Consider the following 15856-nt stretch of genomic DNA (forward strand, 5'->3'; position numbering starts at 1 on the left):
TCACGACTGAGACACAATACAAATGCAGTGGCAGCTTTACCACAACCCCGCTGCATTCTGCTCCTTAATAAAAGCATTAAGTCCACACACTTTATTCCCAGTTCAACCCTGAACATGAAGAAACATAAAAGAAACATCTTCCCTGGGAAATGATGGCTAAGGTGATCACAGGCACATGGCACAGGGAAAAATCTCCCCCTCTTCTCACAGGCAGCTCAGGAGTTGGACAGCATGACAGAGTTATCTAAAGTGTGACTTTGGAAAACTCTGTATTTCACCCTTCACTCTCAGTAGAACTGAAGCAGTAACATTTCAAGCAAAAGTTGGATACGTTACATGATAGCTGCTGAAGCACTAATGAATAAAAAAAGGATTCAGAGGTTCAGTTTATCTAGAAAATAGATTTTGCATTTAAACAGGGTTCATTTGGTCCATAAAGCATTCAAAGTATGTGGTTCACAAGACCCACACCGAGAATAGAAAAACTTAATGGGCAGATCAAAACTTAGTCTATGCCAGACAGGATTCTATAAACATTAAAAAGTGAAACCTATTGACCTGCCACCCACAAACTAACTTCTCATCAGTGCAAAACACACCCTGGAAATCTAAAATACTACAGCCCATGGGCTAGTGTCAGTTATAGAAACAATGACGTCAAGGTTTTCCACACAACTCCAAACATCTCAACTTTGCAGGATAGACTAGATGTGACCACATATCCGTATCATGATAAATCCTTTGACATGTTTTTTTCCCCCACTCCCAAGAGCAGGAAAAAAAGCCCAAAACCAAAGCCTACATTCTTCATGCAGAGGAGCATGTGCAATACAGACAATCCTCAAAATATTTCTGCAGCCCACAAAGCTCAGTTGTTTGTATTAAGAGAAAGAACCTCAATGTACTAATTTCACTCTTACTGTTGTTACAAATGAAGAAGTGTTCTTTATTGGCTCTTGTAAAGGAACTGGAAATGGAGACAGCATTTTAGCAAGCTACTTAAAACAGTCTGGTATAAACATGCCTATCTGTACAACAAAATTAATCTCTTCCCAGTTTCCAGCAGTTCTGTTAATATGTCAGCACTGATTTCAAGGAGTGCATGTGTGATTTAACAGTCTGCCAAGTTGTTCTAGTACTCAGGAGCAATACAAAGACAGAAGGAAGTCACTGGTGAGACTCAGGAACTGCATGCAGTAAGAAATTCAGACATAACCACTTTCTCAACTGTGTGTGAAATTCCCAACAGGGTATTCTACTGCATTTTAGGTACTACCTACAGAGTAAAGCTAAAGATCAAATGTTCTAGATGTCAAGTTCCCCATATTCCTTCCCACAGCAGAAAGGAAACTGTACTCTCTTGTACCATCAAAACCTTACCTTCAGGCCTTCTGTCTGCGGAGGGGGAACTCTGTTACACTACTTTCTTACAAGTTTTCCAAAACTCTTACTTTACAATATGTAACAGGATATGAACGGGATACTTGACAGTTTCACTGCTGATTTTGAAAAACAACAATAAAACTAAGTCTGCTAAGCTTAGACTTGCCGATACCATTAAGAAGTATCTCAGAGGAATTACTTGTACGGAATTTCTTACCTGTGCTACCACCAGCTGCACTAGTGGTAGCAACAGCAGAAATGCTGTTGTAAATAACCATTTTATTCACAAGCAGCTGCTGAGTACGATCACTGAAAACAGGCATACATTAAAAAAAGATATCTGTAAGTTGACAGCCTGCCTATCAGTAGCGGCAGCCACTTTTTTAACCTTGCCGCAGGACCTTCTGGTCTGGCCTTGCCCCAGTTGCCAGGAAGGGGTGACCGGGGTCTCCAGGCCGTGTCAAGGGCCCCGCCGATCGTGCCACGGCCCCGGTGCCAGCGCGCCCACACCGAGGGCCCGGGCAGACCCCCGGCGCGGGCAGACCCACCTCCGGCAGCACCCAGGGGCTCCCAGCGCCTCCCTTCCCGCCGATCCCGCTCCCACTCCCCTCCTCGTCCCCCGCCCCCCACCCGGGCGGGCAGGCCCTTCAGGGGGCCGCTCTTTTTGCCCGGCACTCCGCCCCGCGCCGCGCCCCCGGCCCGGGCAGAGGCCTGACCCCGCCGGCCGCCTCCTCACCTCCTCGCTCTCGCCGCGGGAGCCGGCGGCCAGGCGGGAGACGCTCTCCAGCACCTCGCAGAACTGCTCCAGGCTGACGGCCTCGTCGCCGCGGCTGAGGCGCTCCTCCAGCCAGCGCACCAGCGTGCTGTGGTGCCGCGACACCAGCGACTCGGGCAGCGCCGCCTCCCGCAGCCGCGCCGTGGCCTCCCGCAGGCGGGCCTGGTCCAGCAGCACCTCGGCCGGGGGCAGCGGCGGCGCCGGGCTGGCGGCGGCGCCGGGCGGGAAGGGGGCGCCGGGCTGAGGCGCGGCGGCCGCCCCCTCCATGCCTTCCTCGGCGCCCTCCTCCTCCTCCTCGCTGCTGTGGCTCGCCGCCGTCCCCATGAGCCCCTCGGAGGCGCCGACGCTGCGACCCGGCGCTCGGCAGAGCAGCTTCTCCTTCTCCTTCCCCCTCCTCCGGCCGCCGCCGCCCCGGCTCCGCCCGGCCCGGCTTAGTCAGCAACTTCCCGGCCCGCCGCACCTGTCAGCGCCCGGCCGGCGGCGGCCGCGCCACACTGCCGCCAAGCGACGCCCGGCGCCGCAAGCTCCCGCCCCGCCCCGCCCCGCCCCGGAAAGGCGCGGCGCGGCCGCGCCGCGCGACACTCGCCGTAAAGCGGCGCCGTGGGAAGCATCGTCCGCCCCGCACGCACACGCCGCGCCGGCCACACTGCCGTCGGCTGCCGCCACGCTGCCGTGCGGCGAGGAAGGTGTCGTGAAGGGGTCGGGTGCGGTCGCGGTCGTGGCGGGCACGTGACCCGCCCGGCAGGGCGGCGCGGCCCCATGCGGCGGGGCGCGGCGGCGGCGGCGCTGCTGTGCCTGGGGGCCGCCTGCCTGCTGGGCCGCGGGTTCGATCCCCGCGCCTGGCTGCGGCCGGCCCGCGGCCGCCTGCTGAGCGCCGCCGAGCTGGCCCGGTACCGCGGGGCGCCGGGCGAGCCCGGCCTCTACCTGGCCGTGCTGGGCCGCGTCTTCGACGTGGAGCGCGGCCGCAGGCACTACGGCCCCGGCGGCGCCTACAGCGGCCTCGCAGGTACCGCCACCGGGGTGGAGGGGGTCTCCAGGGTTTGGGCCTCGCTGGGGCCTGAGAGGGTCTCGTCAGGGTGGTCGGTGGGGGCTGGCAGGGCCTGGCGGGGGGGTCGGTGGGGGCTGGCAGGGCCCTGTCAGGGGGGTCGGTGGGGCCTGGCAGGGCCTGGCGGGGGGGTCGGTGGGGCCTGGCAGGGCCTGGCGGGGGGGTCGGTGGGGGCTGGCAGGGCCCTGTCAGGGGGGCCGGTGGGGGCTGGCAGGGCCTGGCGGGGGGGGCCGGTGGGGGCTGGCAGGGCCCTGTCAGGGGGGCCGGTGGGGGCTGGCAGGGCCTGGCGGGGGGGCCGGTGGGGGCTGGCAGGGCCCTGTCAGGGGGGCCGGTGGGGGCTGGCAGGGCCCTGTCAGGGGGGTCGGTGGGGGCTGGCAGGGCCCTGTCAGGGGGGTCGGTGGGGGCTGGCAGGGCCTGGCGGGGGGGTCGGTGGGGGCTGGCAGGGCCCTGTCAGGGGGGCCGGTGGGGCCTGGCAGGGCCTGGCGGGGGGGCTGGCAGGGCCCTGTCAGGGGGGCCGGTGGGGCCTGGCAGGGCCTGGCGGGGGGCTCACCGCCCGCCTGCCCCGCAGGGAGAGATGCCACCAGAGCGTTTGCCACCGGCGACTTCACCCAGGCGGGGCTGGTGGACGACGTCTCGGCGCTGTCGCCGGGCGAGATGCTGGCCATCCGGAGCTGGCTCTCCTTCTACGGCGACAGCTACGATCCCGTGGGTAGGTGGTTCTGGCTGGGGCGACCGCAGCAAGGGAAACACGCGTGGTGGGGAGCGGGTGGGCCAGGGTAGGCCTGCAGCACGGCGATGGAGGGTCAGGGGACACAGTGCTGCGTAGCACCAGGTTTTGTCTACAACCTGCCCATCATGGTGAGGGTCTTCAACCTGTGCTGCAGGTGGCTGCTGGAGACCAGTGTACTGAAACCTGTGAGCGATCAGCTGGAGCTGCTGCTAAATCAGAGCTAGCTTGAGGTCTGCTTTCCTCTAAGGTGAAGCTTAAGAGTTTTCCTGCTCTGGGCCATCAGCTGCAGCTGTCTGCCCTGCTTTTATTCGTCTCTGCTGAGCAAAAGGCATGGAGCCAGCGCTGCAAGTACTGAAATTAGCAGGACTCGGGAGACTGTAGGAGCAGCAGTGCAGGGAAACTATTTTGGGGAATGAGGTGCATGGGCGGGAAAAACTTCTGGGTTCTGCAGCTGAAAGCGGCATTGACTTTGTGATCTTTAATGAGGCTGTGCCTGAGCTTGTCCTGCGTGGATTTATTAATGTGGGTAAATTGCTGTGTGATCCAAGAACGGAAAGGATGTAAGCTCAGTTTGGTTTTAAAATTGGGCCATGGCAAGATCCTCCTTTTTTTTTATCTTTAAATAACGAATTTTTAAAAAAACCCAGAATTGTTCATTTCCTTGCCTGGAAACGCTGTGGTCTTAATTGATCTTCTCTCCCAGGGAAGCTGGTGGGCAGATTCTATGATGAAAATGGGGCACCGACAGAAGCCTTAAGGCAGGCTGAGGCTGCGATTGAGGAAGCTCTGAAGTTCCAAGCAGAAAGCGAGCAGAGGAAGCAGCAGTTTCCACCCTGCAACTCTGAATGGAGCTCTGCTGGGGGCAGCCGATTCTGGTGCTCCAGACAGAGGTAAACTCTGCCTTCCTGCCATCATGCTTGGGCCCTTTGGAGCAGAGAATTTCTGCCATTTTTTTGGACACCCTGAACTTTGTCATTGCCTCGCCTAGCAGGAGTGGCGTAGTAAGATGTCCTGGCTCCTGCAGAAGGGCAGAGGTTACTCCTAATGTGCTGACTGCTGGCATGGCTGAAATACGCTGAGCATGGTCCCTTCCCCTGTCTGCATTCCTCAGGCTGTGCTTTCTGACAGAGGCAGAGCCAACTGACAAGGAGCAGTGGTGCTGTTCTCTGCTGTGCCAGTTTGAGCCACTGCTGCTGTGCGAATCGGAGTCCCTAGATTTTCTCTGCCAGCCCAGCAACCGCTGATAGCCTCCACCCAGTCTGGAGTTGCACAGAGGTGTAGGCTGGGCTGGTGAAAATGTATCCTGGCGTGAGGTAGTGGAGGGGAACTCTGCTCACTGACCTGGTGAGCAGGTAAAAGGAAAATAAAGTTTCATTCCAATCATTAATACTTTTAGGAATTCTATTTCTGAGGCAAAAACTCTTCTGTCACACTGGAATCAAAATCAGGTTTCAGAATTTGCCATGTGTGCATGTGGTGATCCTGTTCTCAGGAAAACAGGACACAAATCCCACTAGGACTGTCTGCTGCATTTGAACAGCTTTTCTCACCTATCAGGAATGCAATGATTAGCTTGTGTTTTTCAGACAGTTTCACAGCCTGTCTCGCAGGCCACAACAGTTTTCACTTAAAACCACATAAAAATGAGGTTGAGCTTTGAATAGTCATTTCCTACTTTAGCCTATTTAGTTGTTGTTGTGGTTTAACCTGGCAGGCAGCTAAACACCACACAGCTGTTTGCTCACTCTCTGCCTCCCCAGTGGGATGGGGGAGAGAATTGTGGAAAAAAAAAGAAAAATAGTAAAATTCATGGGTTGAGATAAAGGCAGTTTAATAGGACAGAAAAGGAAGGGAAAATAATAATAATGATAAAAGAATATACAAAATAAGTGATGCACAATGCAATTGCTTACCACCTGCCAACTGATGCCCAGCCAGTTCCCAAGCAGCATTTCCCCCGTGGACAACTCCCCCCAGTTTCTATACTGAGCATGACGTCATATGGTATGGAATAGCCCTTCGGCCAGTTTGGGTCAGCTGTCCCGGCTGTGCCCCCTCCCAGCTTCTTGCTGGCAGGGCATGAGGAGCTGAAAAGTCCTTGACTAGTGTAAGCACTACATAGCAACAACTAAAACATCAGTGTGTTATTAACATTATTCTCATACTAAATCCGAAACACAGCACTATGCCAGCTGCTAGGGGAAAAAAAAAAACAAACCTATCTATCCCAGCTGAAACCAGGACAGTTGTATTCCTCTCTCAGTTTAGGGACTGTTTTGTTTGAAGATGAAATAATTTCACAGACCACATTGCAAAATGCTTAGGCTTCATTTCGGTACACCAGTAGCACTGCGTATCTTGGCGGATCTGCTTCTATGCGTGAATGAGATCGGGTGCAGCCTTGGGACTGGGTGTTGTGTGGCAGTCACTTGTGTAAGAGTTTACAGGCTTAAAAGCTGCGGTGGTTAGGGGAACAGGCAGGATTTGGCCCATAAAGAGACACTATGAAGTAGTTGAAGTACTTGAGACTTTTTTTTTCTTTTGCCCTAGTTCTCAAAATCACTGTGTTCAGTCACGGCACAGAAGACGACGTGTGGTTATCTGTGAGCAATTAGCTACCCCCAGAAAAGGCATTTTGCTGTTAGACATACTGTGCTACATAAGGCTATGTTCCTTTTCCAGCAATAGAAACGTGGCAAGCAGAAGCTGGTTGCTCCCAGAAGGATGAGAGCATGTAGTGGCACTGATGAAACCAGGTTCAGGCCACAGGTTTCTGAAGCAGAGCCGATAAAAAGGCATCAGAAGGCTGTGGGATGTTGGCTGTTGGGAGCAAAGTCTACCTCAGTGAGTGTGTTGGTAGTTCTAACTCCCCCAGATTGTCTTGGTTTTTATCTAATGATTCTCAATTTGCTGGAAGCATTTTCATGGGTCTGAATTGTAATTTATTTTAATTTTCCATTCTTAGTGGGGGAGTGAACAGGGACTGGACTGGAGTTCCCCGGAAGCTGTACCAACCTGGTTCGAGGGGGAGTCACTGCGTGTGCGTGAGGACTACTGGTCCCCCATGGGGCCAGCCGGACTCCACTGAGCACAGCGACAGAGGTGATCTGGATAACCCTCACCTGGAGGAATACGACGGCTGCCATCCACTGGCTGAGCAGTGTGTCCTAAAGGTGTGACTCCGAGTGCTGGATTCGAGGAGGGCATAGAGTCCTGCAGCGAAATGCACTTTGGACAGGCAGTTGCAGCTCCAGCTCCATTGCCTTCCATCTGTCTGTGTGAAGGGAGCAATAACAATTTCATGTTATTTGTGACTCTCTTTTAACATGGAGATGAGAGAAGGAGGAAACACTTTAGCCAAGTTAGTGGCTAAAAAATCAGTAACGAGATACTTTCTTTCTTAGTGCTTTATTCTTATGGTATTTTTACATCTGGCAACAAGCTGTAGGGTGCACAGCCTAAATTATATTTTAAAACTGATTTCTTGTGCAGTCAGGAAAGAGACGCTCGTGTGCATGGTGGCGGGTGCAATGCCTTGTGTTTTAAGGCAGCGAGATGGTGAGCACAAGAACTGCAGCATCGCTGATCTCAGTTTATGCACAGTCCTCCAGTGGCTTGAACTCTGCCTAATGCATTGTAGTGCTAATGCTCCTTCCCAGTCACCTGATTTACTCCAAGGAGTTTAAAGGTAGCAGGGAGAAGCCTGAATTTCTCGTACAATTAAGGTGTGTAGTATCTAGGAACTTCTGCCGTTTAGTTATACACAAGCGTTACCAAGTTCTTGGAGTACAGAAGGCAAAGGTCATAGCTGTATTTCCTCATTTAGTGTTTGTATTAGATAGCGTGCAAAGAAGATATTGGAAGCCGCTTATGAGGATCATTGTTTTACATTAACCTCACCAACCTTGTCCTCTGAGTCACTACTTTCAAACTACTCAGATCAGGAATTGGTAGTTTTAAATAGGCAATAACAAAAGCTATGTGGCAACATGACCATCCTGCTGTAAGCTGGCTCTTATTTCCATTCTGGTATATGACCTCCTCCCATCGGGTATTTGTCCGTCAGACTATAACCTGAGGCTGGATGTATCCTCACAAGGCCCAACTCCCTTAACGTCCATCCATATTTTATCATAGCTGGCAAAATTCAGTAATGTGAGGACTCCCAGAAGAGCAGGGCAAGTTATTACCATTTCTGTCTGGGGCTGAAAAGGACAAGGGAATACCTACGTAGGGCGTAGGTGCTATAAACCCCAGGTTACAGGGGAGCAGTTTCTGTTTTTTGTAGAGTCTACTGTTAGAATCAGTTTCTGGCATAGCTGCAGCCTCGAGAGATACCCAGATTACACAGAGTCCAGCAGCGGCACAGATCCATGCTGAGCTGTGTTCAGTTCTTCTCCTTAAGGCAGCTGACACCAATTTATGAACAGCCAGGAGGCATTATAAAGGCATTAGTTTTGAGCTACTACCACCTCTAAAGGAAGTCCCACAAATCTAAGTGATTAGTTAATAACTAGTGAGATTACAGGAGGCCTGGCAGCATTTCTTCAAAGCAAGAGTAATTACTTCATTGCAGCAACAGCAGGACATATTACAGCACTTTTCACCTATGTTTAGATGAGGCTACAGCTGCCATGGATGGGAGCCATACAGCAATTTAAATGTGTACATACTTATTGTAATAAATGTTTGTGGGTTTGGGTTTTTTTAACCTGGTTCTGTTGTGTTTCTTCCACCATAATCTTGAAGAGAAGTCCTCCAATGCACTTTCAGGCAGCTCTTATCAGTCATCAGTGGAAGTCGTATGTGTAGATGAGTGGCAGCAGAGCCATCACACAGTGTTCAAGGCCCCCGTCACACTGTTAGAACTGAAACTCAGCCATGGGATTGTGCCATCTTTGGGATTGGAGTGGGCTACTCATTCCATGTAACAATCCTAAAGATAAAGCTGTGCCAAATCTGCAGAAAAGATCCACAAAGCACTGTTTCATTGTCTCCACAACTTAGTGGGTATTACAAGTGTCAGCATGTCATTTGCGGACATCTTCTTGAACAAGAAGATGCATTTGGAGGTCAAACCATGCCCCAAAATGATTGGCAAGTGTTTTTAAAATGGCATTAAAAGTTGCAGCAAATTCCAGATTATTTATTACTGTAAAAAGTAGTTTGTAAGGGCAGTCAGTGTCACCCTAGTGAAGGTGTATCAGCTGTTTAACTTCTAAGCAAGTTTCATCTTGCTCTAATGCCTGAGCACTATGCAACTAGTGCTGAAACACTGAGGGGATGGTTTTGATCTCAAGAGCTACACAAAAATCAAACAAGCTGCTGCAGGAAGGCAAGATGGGGTGGCATTGCTTTAACTTAAAAGGTTTGTTGAACACTAATTCACAGCTTATTCCTCAGTTTAGTGTTTGGAAACACTGAGGGGGGGAAGTTTGTCTTGCACTAGGAATAAGTCATCTATTAAAGCAAACAAGGAGACTCCCTCACTGACCTGAAGTGCTCCAAGATTATCTTGTTTCTACTCCAATTCAAAAGCTCAAATAGATTCTCCCATGGCAGAAAAGGGTGGGAAGAAAACAGTGATAGTTACACAGGGGTTAAGTCAACATAGACAGTGCTCTAATAAAGCTCACTATTCATATGTACTTTAGTAAGTTTTATTAATAAAAGACTAATGCATCACAATCTCACCAAGATGTTTTAGTTGGTTTTGCTATTGCACTGAAGCTTTCCTTTTCCTGAAGTAAAGCTGCAACAGTGATACACTTCTCCCCGAGGCTAAGCTGCACACCAGTATACGACTGAATGCATTAGCAGTACGTTACTTTGAGTCAGCTCAGCTCAGTTTGTCCATTTAAATGCTTCTGAGCTGAGAGCTGATTTACTCTGTGAACCAGCTCTGGCCCGTAGGAACTTAGGATTGTTTCTTAACTATGATTATAGACAAGTCTAGTATAAGGCATTGAAGATGACTACATGGTATAAACTAGAACACCAGACCTTGTCAGCCAAAAGACCAGTTGTAGCAGTTCCACACCATTAAAATGAATACCTGGAATAATTTCAGAACAAAGAATAAAGTCATGCCCAATTGAATGTTATATCCCTAGTTTTCCCTGTGGCTTGTAAAGGATAGCTTGCAGAGGGGCAGCTGTCTCTACAGGAGAAGACAGTTTCTTAACAAGGTTTCCACCTCACAATGCATTATCTAGTTACACATTTTATTACAAGTAGAATCATTACACAATGAAGTAATAATGCATATTGGAAAAATACATTTTTACAATGACTCCAGACAAATGTTGCAGATAAAATGCCATTGTTCTAAGACTTCCTTTTCTATTTCACAGAGGGTATTAGAAGGTTCAGAGTTATTTTTGTCCCTCATACAAGCTTTGATTTTTCTAGAGATGAGTCTGCTGCAGTACCCAACTCCGCTGGTCTCAGGAAAGAGAGGACTTGCCTATTAACATTTGATCTACAAAAAAAAAAAAAAAAAAAAAAAAAAAAATCCAGCCTTGGCCTCCCACATTGTTACATGTTAATGTATAAGCACTACAAAGAGTTGTACAAGCCATTTATCTCCAGCACAGGAAGTCATTAAGGCATCTGTCAGCTTTTAGCCAGCATCTTGCTATGCTCTGTTAGTACCTTCAACACTAACATTCTTACTGCACTTGGTGTGAAGTGGTGACTACACCTTTTTCAGATACACAAATTAAAACTCAAGCCAGACTACATTTTGTGTTTGTGTAAGAGTGCTGGATGACTGCAATCAAAAGGAATCCAGTCTAAGAACAAAAAACTACAGTATGAACCACCACAGACTTCCCATGCAGCCCTGAAGTGCCTGAAGCCTGGTTTGACAGCATCACTTCCCAGGGACAAAAGTTATTTTTATATTTACCCTTTTGTTCAATGCTTGGCAGACTTGAGACTCAAGTTAATAGATACCACTTAAAGACAGCAGGGGTAAGAGGGGTGGGGTTTTTGGTCACAACTGTAGTATGCTACAAAAAGGAAGAGCAGTTGTTTATGGAGTTAGAAGTGCGTTGACCACTACTACATTACCAAGTGCCTCCATTCACATTTGTGCCCTGCAGTGGAGCATTGCCAGCAAAACTCCCCAAAAAATCTCAGAGGTCTGAGAGTTCAGACCAATACTAGGCAGAGTGCATAAAGAACCGAGCCTCACCAGTTGTTTGGTGGGGCCAACCTCTTTAGTTGAAGAGCTAGAAGACAGCTAACTTGGGTTTTGGTTCAAGTTGTGAGCTTTCCCCTTTAACTCTGGCAGAAAGCTATTTAGAGTTGGCTGGAAGGAAACTGTCTCAAAGGCACTTTAAAATGATCAGATTTGCTGAATTTAGTTGCTTTTAAAATTTAATGAACACTTCAGGCTGTACATTTAAGGTTACTGATAAGCCTTCCTTTCAGACTTCAGTGAGAAAGCAAGCTGATGCAATATTGGCTGTAAAAAGCAAACTAGGAGCATGACTTATGGTTTCCCAGGGTTTCAGGCAGTTATAATTAATATTATACTTTTAAAAAGAGCAAGTAGCCAGCCTTAAACTTGCCATTCAGTTAAGCTGAACTTAAGATCAACATTTTTCATCATTTAAAAGGTTGCTTATTCTGTTAGAACCGAGCTCCCTGTTCTCTTGCTGCTTTCATCAGAGAAGTCACTGAAAGTGATGTTTAAATGCTTTAGCAATTACATGTTGTGCAGTTTTCCAATTAAGTTGAAGCCTATAGGCTGTGGCCTTGGAAGAACACTCTTCTACCACTATCTTTCAGTATTCTGAGCACACACTTAACCACTCCACAGTACTGCAGCTCCAAACCAAGAAGGAAGTCAACATGTTATCATGGGATACACTACAGTCAAGACTATCACCAAATGCACTTTCTCTCCATCATTATCTTTCACTGCTAGGGCCTTGCAACCAGTGATATTCTGAAACATCAGAAAGCAATGGACTAGAAGTACAATGTTTTCCATCATCTATTTCACCCAAAAAACCAAACTGTAGCTTGCAGTTAAATGCTTCAGACACCATTACTTTCCACCTCATTCACCTAGAATATTATGCCAGAGATGCACCATTTGTATTAGTAACTCTGTTAGAGACCAGTTGTGTTACCCAGGGCATTCTGTTGGAATGTGACCACAGACAACATTAAACATGGAGGCAAATTTGTATTATCATCCATTATTCTTCTCTAGTGTTACAAGGGTGAGATTCCAGTTATGATATATGCATATTGGAAGATCAAAGTGCAGATCAAGTGAGACTTGATGTGAAATTCATTGTGCAAGTGTCAGCAATTACACCCTCTCCCATCCTTGTACAAGTTTGAGAAAAACCTCAAGCAAGTCTCCCATAAAAGCAGCAGTCTGGTTTATCGTCTCATCTTACTCTAAGACTGAGAAGTCACTATTCCAAACAGGGCAATGTGTCACCAACTTGTCCATGCTGTACACTGGAAGTAACAGTCATTAAATAAATAAACACCAGTCCATGGAGTAGAGATGAGGAATGCTGAACTGAGTCTAAACTAGGTTCATCTCTTGGGATGAAAACAGCCTTAACATGGCATGTAGTTTTGCTTAAGTACGCGTTTTTTCCTGACTAAAGTCTTTGCCCAGCAAATCATAGCCTTGTCTATCAGCAAAGTACTTTCCTGTTTACCTGCACATTGTGGTGTTGGACTTTTACAGATTCAGCATGTTTAAGAGAGCACAACCAGCTTAGATTAAAATACTGCAGCTTAATCCAAATGCCTGGTACTGCACTGCCAGTTCAGAATCCTTCCCTCAAGGCCAGAGGCTTAATGTTAATAGGAAGCCTCCAAATACACTCCCACTCACCAGCAATCCTGCTGAAAATGGACCCAAACTTACGTCTAGAGGTGCAGCACATTCTACACTGGTAGCGCTACCGACTCTCCTGCAGCAGTTAACCAGGGTCTTTAAACCAAAGGAAAGTGCTACTCTCCCTCATGGGATTCATAATGCACTTCAGCATTTATTGCTGTATTGCGAGTTAAGACTACTTAACCAGTTTTAGTGTTTCTCCATTTAGCATATGCCTAGGCCTTTCAGCACACTCACGTTTCATGAATTGGAAGGACTAGCAACGTAAATATGAAAGTGCAACAAAGTAGACTTTGACAGCTCTAGCAGGTATAAGCAAGAGCATTTACAGGCTAAAACAATCTTGCACTTCTCTTGAACATGCTAATAATGCTAATGAGACATTTACTGAGGAGGCATCAAGATGTGGATCTGCACTTCTGACTGCTTTGCATCAGATGTTGTAAAGCTTTCTGTTGTAAGGCCACAATTCTTGAGCTATGCTTAGAACTACCCCCATTTTTGAAGAGTTTCTTGAAATGAACAGCGGTTTCCACAGCTCAGTCTAGCTTCACAAGAAGTCTTCTCTAGAGAAAGGGAACATTTATCTTTAAGACAAAGCAAAGAAAGATACCTGGTTACCCTGAAACGTAATGCATTCTCTACTGAGCAGCCTGAAAGCCACAGGACTTAACAGAGTTGCTCAGTGCAAAGCACCATGTCAAGGACAGACCTGTTTTATGTCAATTCAAACATCAGCCTAACAATTTTAGCTTCCATACCCCACTGCAACTAGAAGAGGGTCTAAATTCTTTTGTCGCTTGGTTTCAACGATCCACTTGAATTCCTAGTGAAGTCTATCACAGCCCAATACATTTACAGTCATACAACGGTCATTTATACCAGAATATATCATAACAGGGTCCTTAATTAGTTCAGTCTATTGCAGAAGACATGTATAGGCCTTCTCTTCCCTATCCAGAGGGCTTGTAAGCAGAGCTGCTGTCAGGAGCACTGACTGGGAATCCCTTTACTTCCACAGCATACTAGGAGACTCCTCCCAGAGTCAGGACATCAAAGCATATGTTGCAAACTCGAACTGGCTTGTTCAGATCAAATTTTATGATAGGAATCTCCTTTGTTGAGCACTTATGGCAGAGCAGGCGTCCACAGTGTCGGCTGTTGGTAGAAGAGGGGTGGGAGAAAAGTGAATTCACTCACAGTGAACACCAGGGTTGATAGCATTTGATATTCTTTATCAATGATAGTATCACTAAAAAAGTACAGTAGCAACTGAAATGCTACATTTTTCTTGTATCCTCCGATATCTCTCATGAAATAATTCAATGCTAATGCCAAAAAACACATGCTACTTCTGTACTAGTCAGTCACCTAGTACTACTTCAACTGATGCATGTGTAGTTTCTCTGGAACACTGCGCTAAGAGAAAAATCTTAGCTTAACACCCATCTAACCCAGCATATTTTGTAGAAGTTCAGACTAGTTAAGAAAAGGCAACTCATACCAGCATCTTCAGTCATTTCCACATTACAAATAGCACCCGTAACCTAAGCTGGCAGTGGCTGCCCAAATCTGTCACCTGTTTCGGAGCAAGTCAGCCCCACTACTGAAAGCAGGCATCTAAATCCTCTGTTTCACTACTGGAACTTTTACATGATTTCTCACTTCCAACAAATCAGAATATTAAGCGCACAAACTGCTTAAGATATGATTTTAGTCAGACCACAAGTTACTGATCTACGACAGGGTGTAATGTTTCAGCTGGATTACTGGTTATACACCTACGTTACCATGGAAGTTTCCTAAACCACCAGAAGGAACAAGCCTAGCTACATTTGGAAGATGAATCCATTTCCTTGTAAGCACAACAAGATGTGTCATATTACCAGTGATGCTTTCTTGTCGTGACTCCAAATTTGGCAGTGCATTCATAGCAGTTGGAGCCATCACACCAGGGAGGTTCTTTTGTCAGCATATCTGTTAGAGGCAAAGATGTAAAGGCAAAATGGGCTCAGACACCTCTTGAGTACACTGTAACATTAAGGAGGCGTTTTCCAGTTGCATCCAGTATAATTGATTTAACTACTCTTGCTACTCTTGCAGTAGCTGCAGTCTTGTTTACAGACAATGTATAGTTGCTTTCATCAACTTCACATTATCCACACGACTATACAGCACAAATTAAAAAGCAGTATCTAGGTTTTAAGCTACATTAGCCTACGACACCAGCCAGGAGTCTCCATGTCTATCCTTCCAGAAAAAGTAGTATTTAAGTTTGACAGGTCTGCACTGTGCAACTTTTCAGTTGATCATGTGAAAAATTCGTATTTTTATATCCCATTTAAAGTAGTAGAATATTCAGAAGTTCAGCCCCTCTGGAATTACTGTCATTTAAGTCAGATGTCCAGAGTTCTTTCCTCCACCAAAGTATCTCAGAAGCGTAAGCTAAAAAACACTTTCCAACTGTAGCAAGTAGTACTTACCCAGCAGTCTAAAGAGAAGCTGTTTTGTAGCAACTTGGTAGTTGAAGATATTGACTCCTTGATTATTGTTAACTCCAAGACGAGCCCCAGCTCTCACTATGGCACGACACAAGTTAGCATTTCCCTTCATGTAAGCCAACAGGAGCACTGAAAGATAAAAGCCACACACTTCCTTGCTAAGAGTAGTAGGTCTTGTGTTACACTCAGTCCGGAGTAGAATCTTTAGTTCTTTTAAGTTTCTGTATAATGTTTGCACCTTACTGTATTTAACACACTACTGCCAATTATTCGAGCTTTAAAAGGTGACATACCATTAGTACAACTTGAGTAACTTTCATGTTTAATAGTTGTTGAATCTCACCCACCTGTGTTTCCTTCAGCATCAGGTTTGTCTAGAGGGTATTCTGGCATACACTCCAAGAAAAGGTCACAGATGGCTGCTGCATTATCTTTCCCATATTGTCCCAAAATATGCATTGGTGACTGGCCTCTGGGGAAAAGAGTTCGTTGCCCTGATCAAAGTCTGCTTGCTACTACAGTTACTCATCCAACAAGCCTCGTT

The 15856-nt window shown here is 47.5% G+C and overlaps 3 protein-coding genes across 4 annotated transcripts in view; 1 reads left to right on the top strand and 2 right to left on the bottom strand.

Annotated features, from left to right (window-relative positions):
- The window catches only part of ZZEF1 (zinc finger ZZ-type and EF-hand domain containing 1), a 63282-nt gene extending 60800 nt beyond the window's left edge, over positions 1 to 2482 (bottom strand). Inside the window, exon 1 of the mRNA XM_075720192.1 lies at positions 2120 to 2482. Coding sequence (XP_075576307.1) covers positions 2120 to 2482 — 363 coding nt within the window. The remainder of the gene's footprint in view (positions 1 to 2119) is intronic.
- Positions 2483 to 2917: 435 nt separating this feature from the next.
- On the top strand, positions 2918 to 8644 carry CYB5D2 (cytochrome b5 domain containing 2). Its single transcript, XM_075720305.1, has 4 exons — positions 2918 to 3164; positions 3772 to 3912; positions 4637 to 4823; positions 6899 to 8644. Exons 1-4 carry the CDS (start codon positions 2918 to 2920, stop codon positions 7110 to 7112), a joined length of 789 nt encoding a protein of 262 aa, XP_075576420.1. The 3' UTR covers positions 7113 to 8644.
- A 1790-nt stretch (positions 8645 to 10434) lies between these two features.
- Positions 10435 to 15856, bottom strand: part of ANKFY1 (ankyrin repeat and FYVE domain containing 1) — a 33653-nt gene continuing 28231 nt past the window's right edge. For both annotated transcript variants that reach the window (XM_075720303.1, XM_075720304.1), the window contains 4 exons: positions 15660 to 15784; positions 15295 to 15441; positions 14698 to 14788; positions 10435 to 13969 (listed from right to left, as the gene is read on the bottom strand). In XM_075720303.1, the coding sequence (XP_075576418.1) occupies positions 13837 to 13969; positions 14698 to 14788; positions 15295 to 15441; positions 15660 to 15784 (496 nt within the window). In that variant the 3' untranslated portion in view covers positions 10435 to 13836. The remainder of the gene's footprint in view (positions 13970 to 14697; positions 14789 to 15294; positions 15442 to 15659; positions 15785 to 15856) is intronic.

The sequence above is a fragment of the Pelecanus crispus genome, chromosome 12 (assembly GCF_030463565.1).
Source record: "Pelecanus crispus isolate bPelCri1 chromosome 12, bPelCri1.pri, whole genome shotgun sequence".
Taxonomy (NCBI): Eukaryota; Metazoa; Chordata; class Aves; order Pelecaniformes; family Pelecanidae; genus Pelecanus; species Pelecanus crispus.

Excerpts from the sequence above, each read along its gene's own strand:
- CYB5D2 (XM_075720305.1), top strand. The coding sequence starts at position 2,918 with ATGCGGCGGGGCGCGGCGGCGGCGGCGCTGCTGTGCCTGGGGGCCGCC. Across the intron at positions 3,913-4,636 it reads CGACAGCTACGATCCCGTGG|GGAAGCTGGTGGGCAGATTC; the intron begins GTAGGTGGTTCT and ends CTTCTCTCCCAG. Across the intron at positions 4,824-6,898 it reads TTCTGGTGCTCCAGACAGAG|TGGGGGAGTGAACAGGGACT; the intron begins GTAAACTCTGCC and ends TTCCATTCTTAG.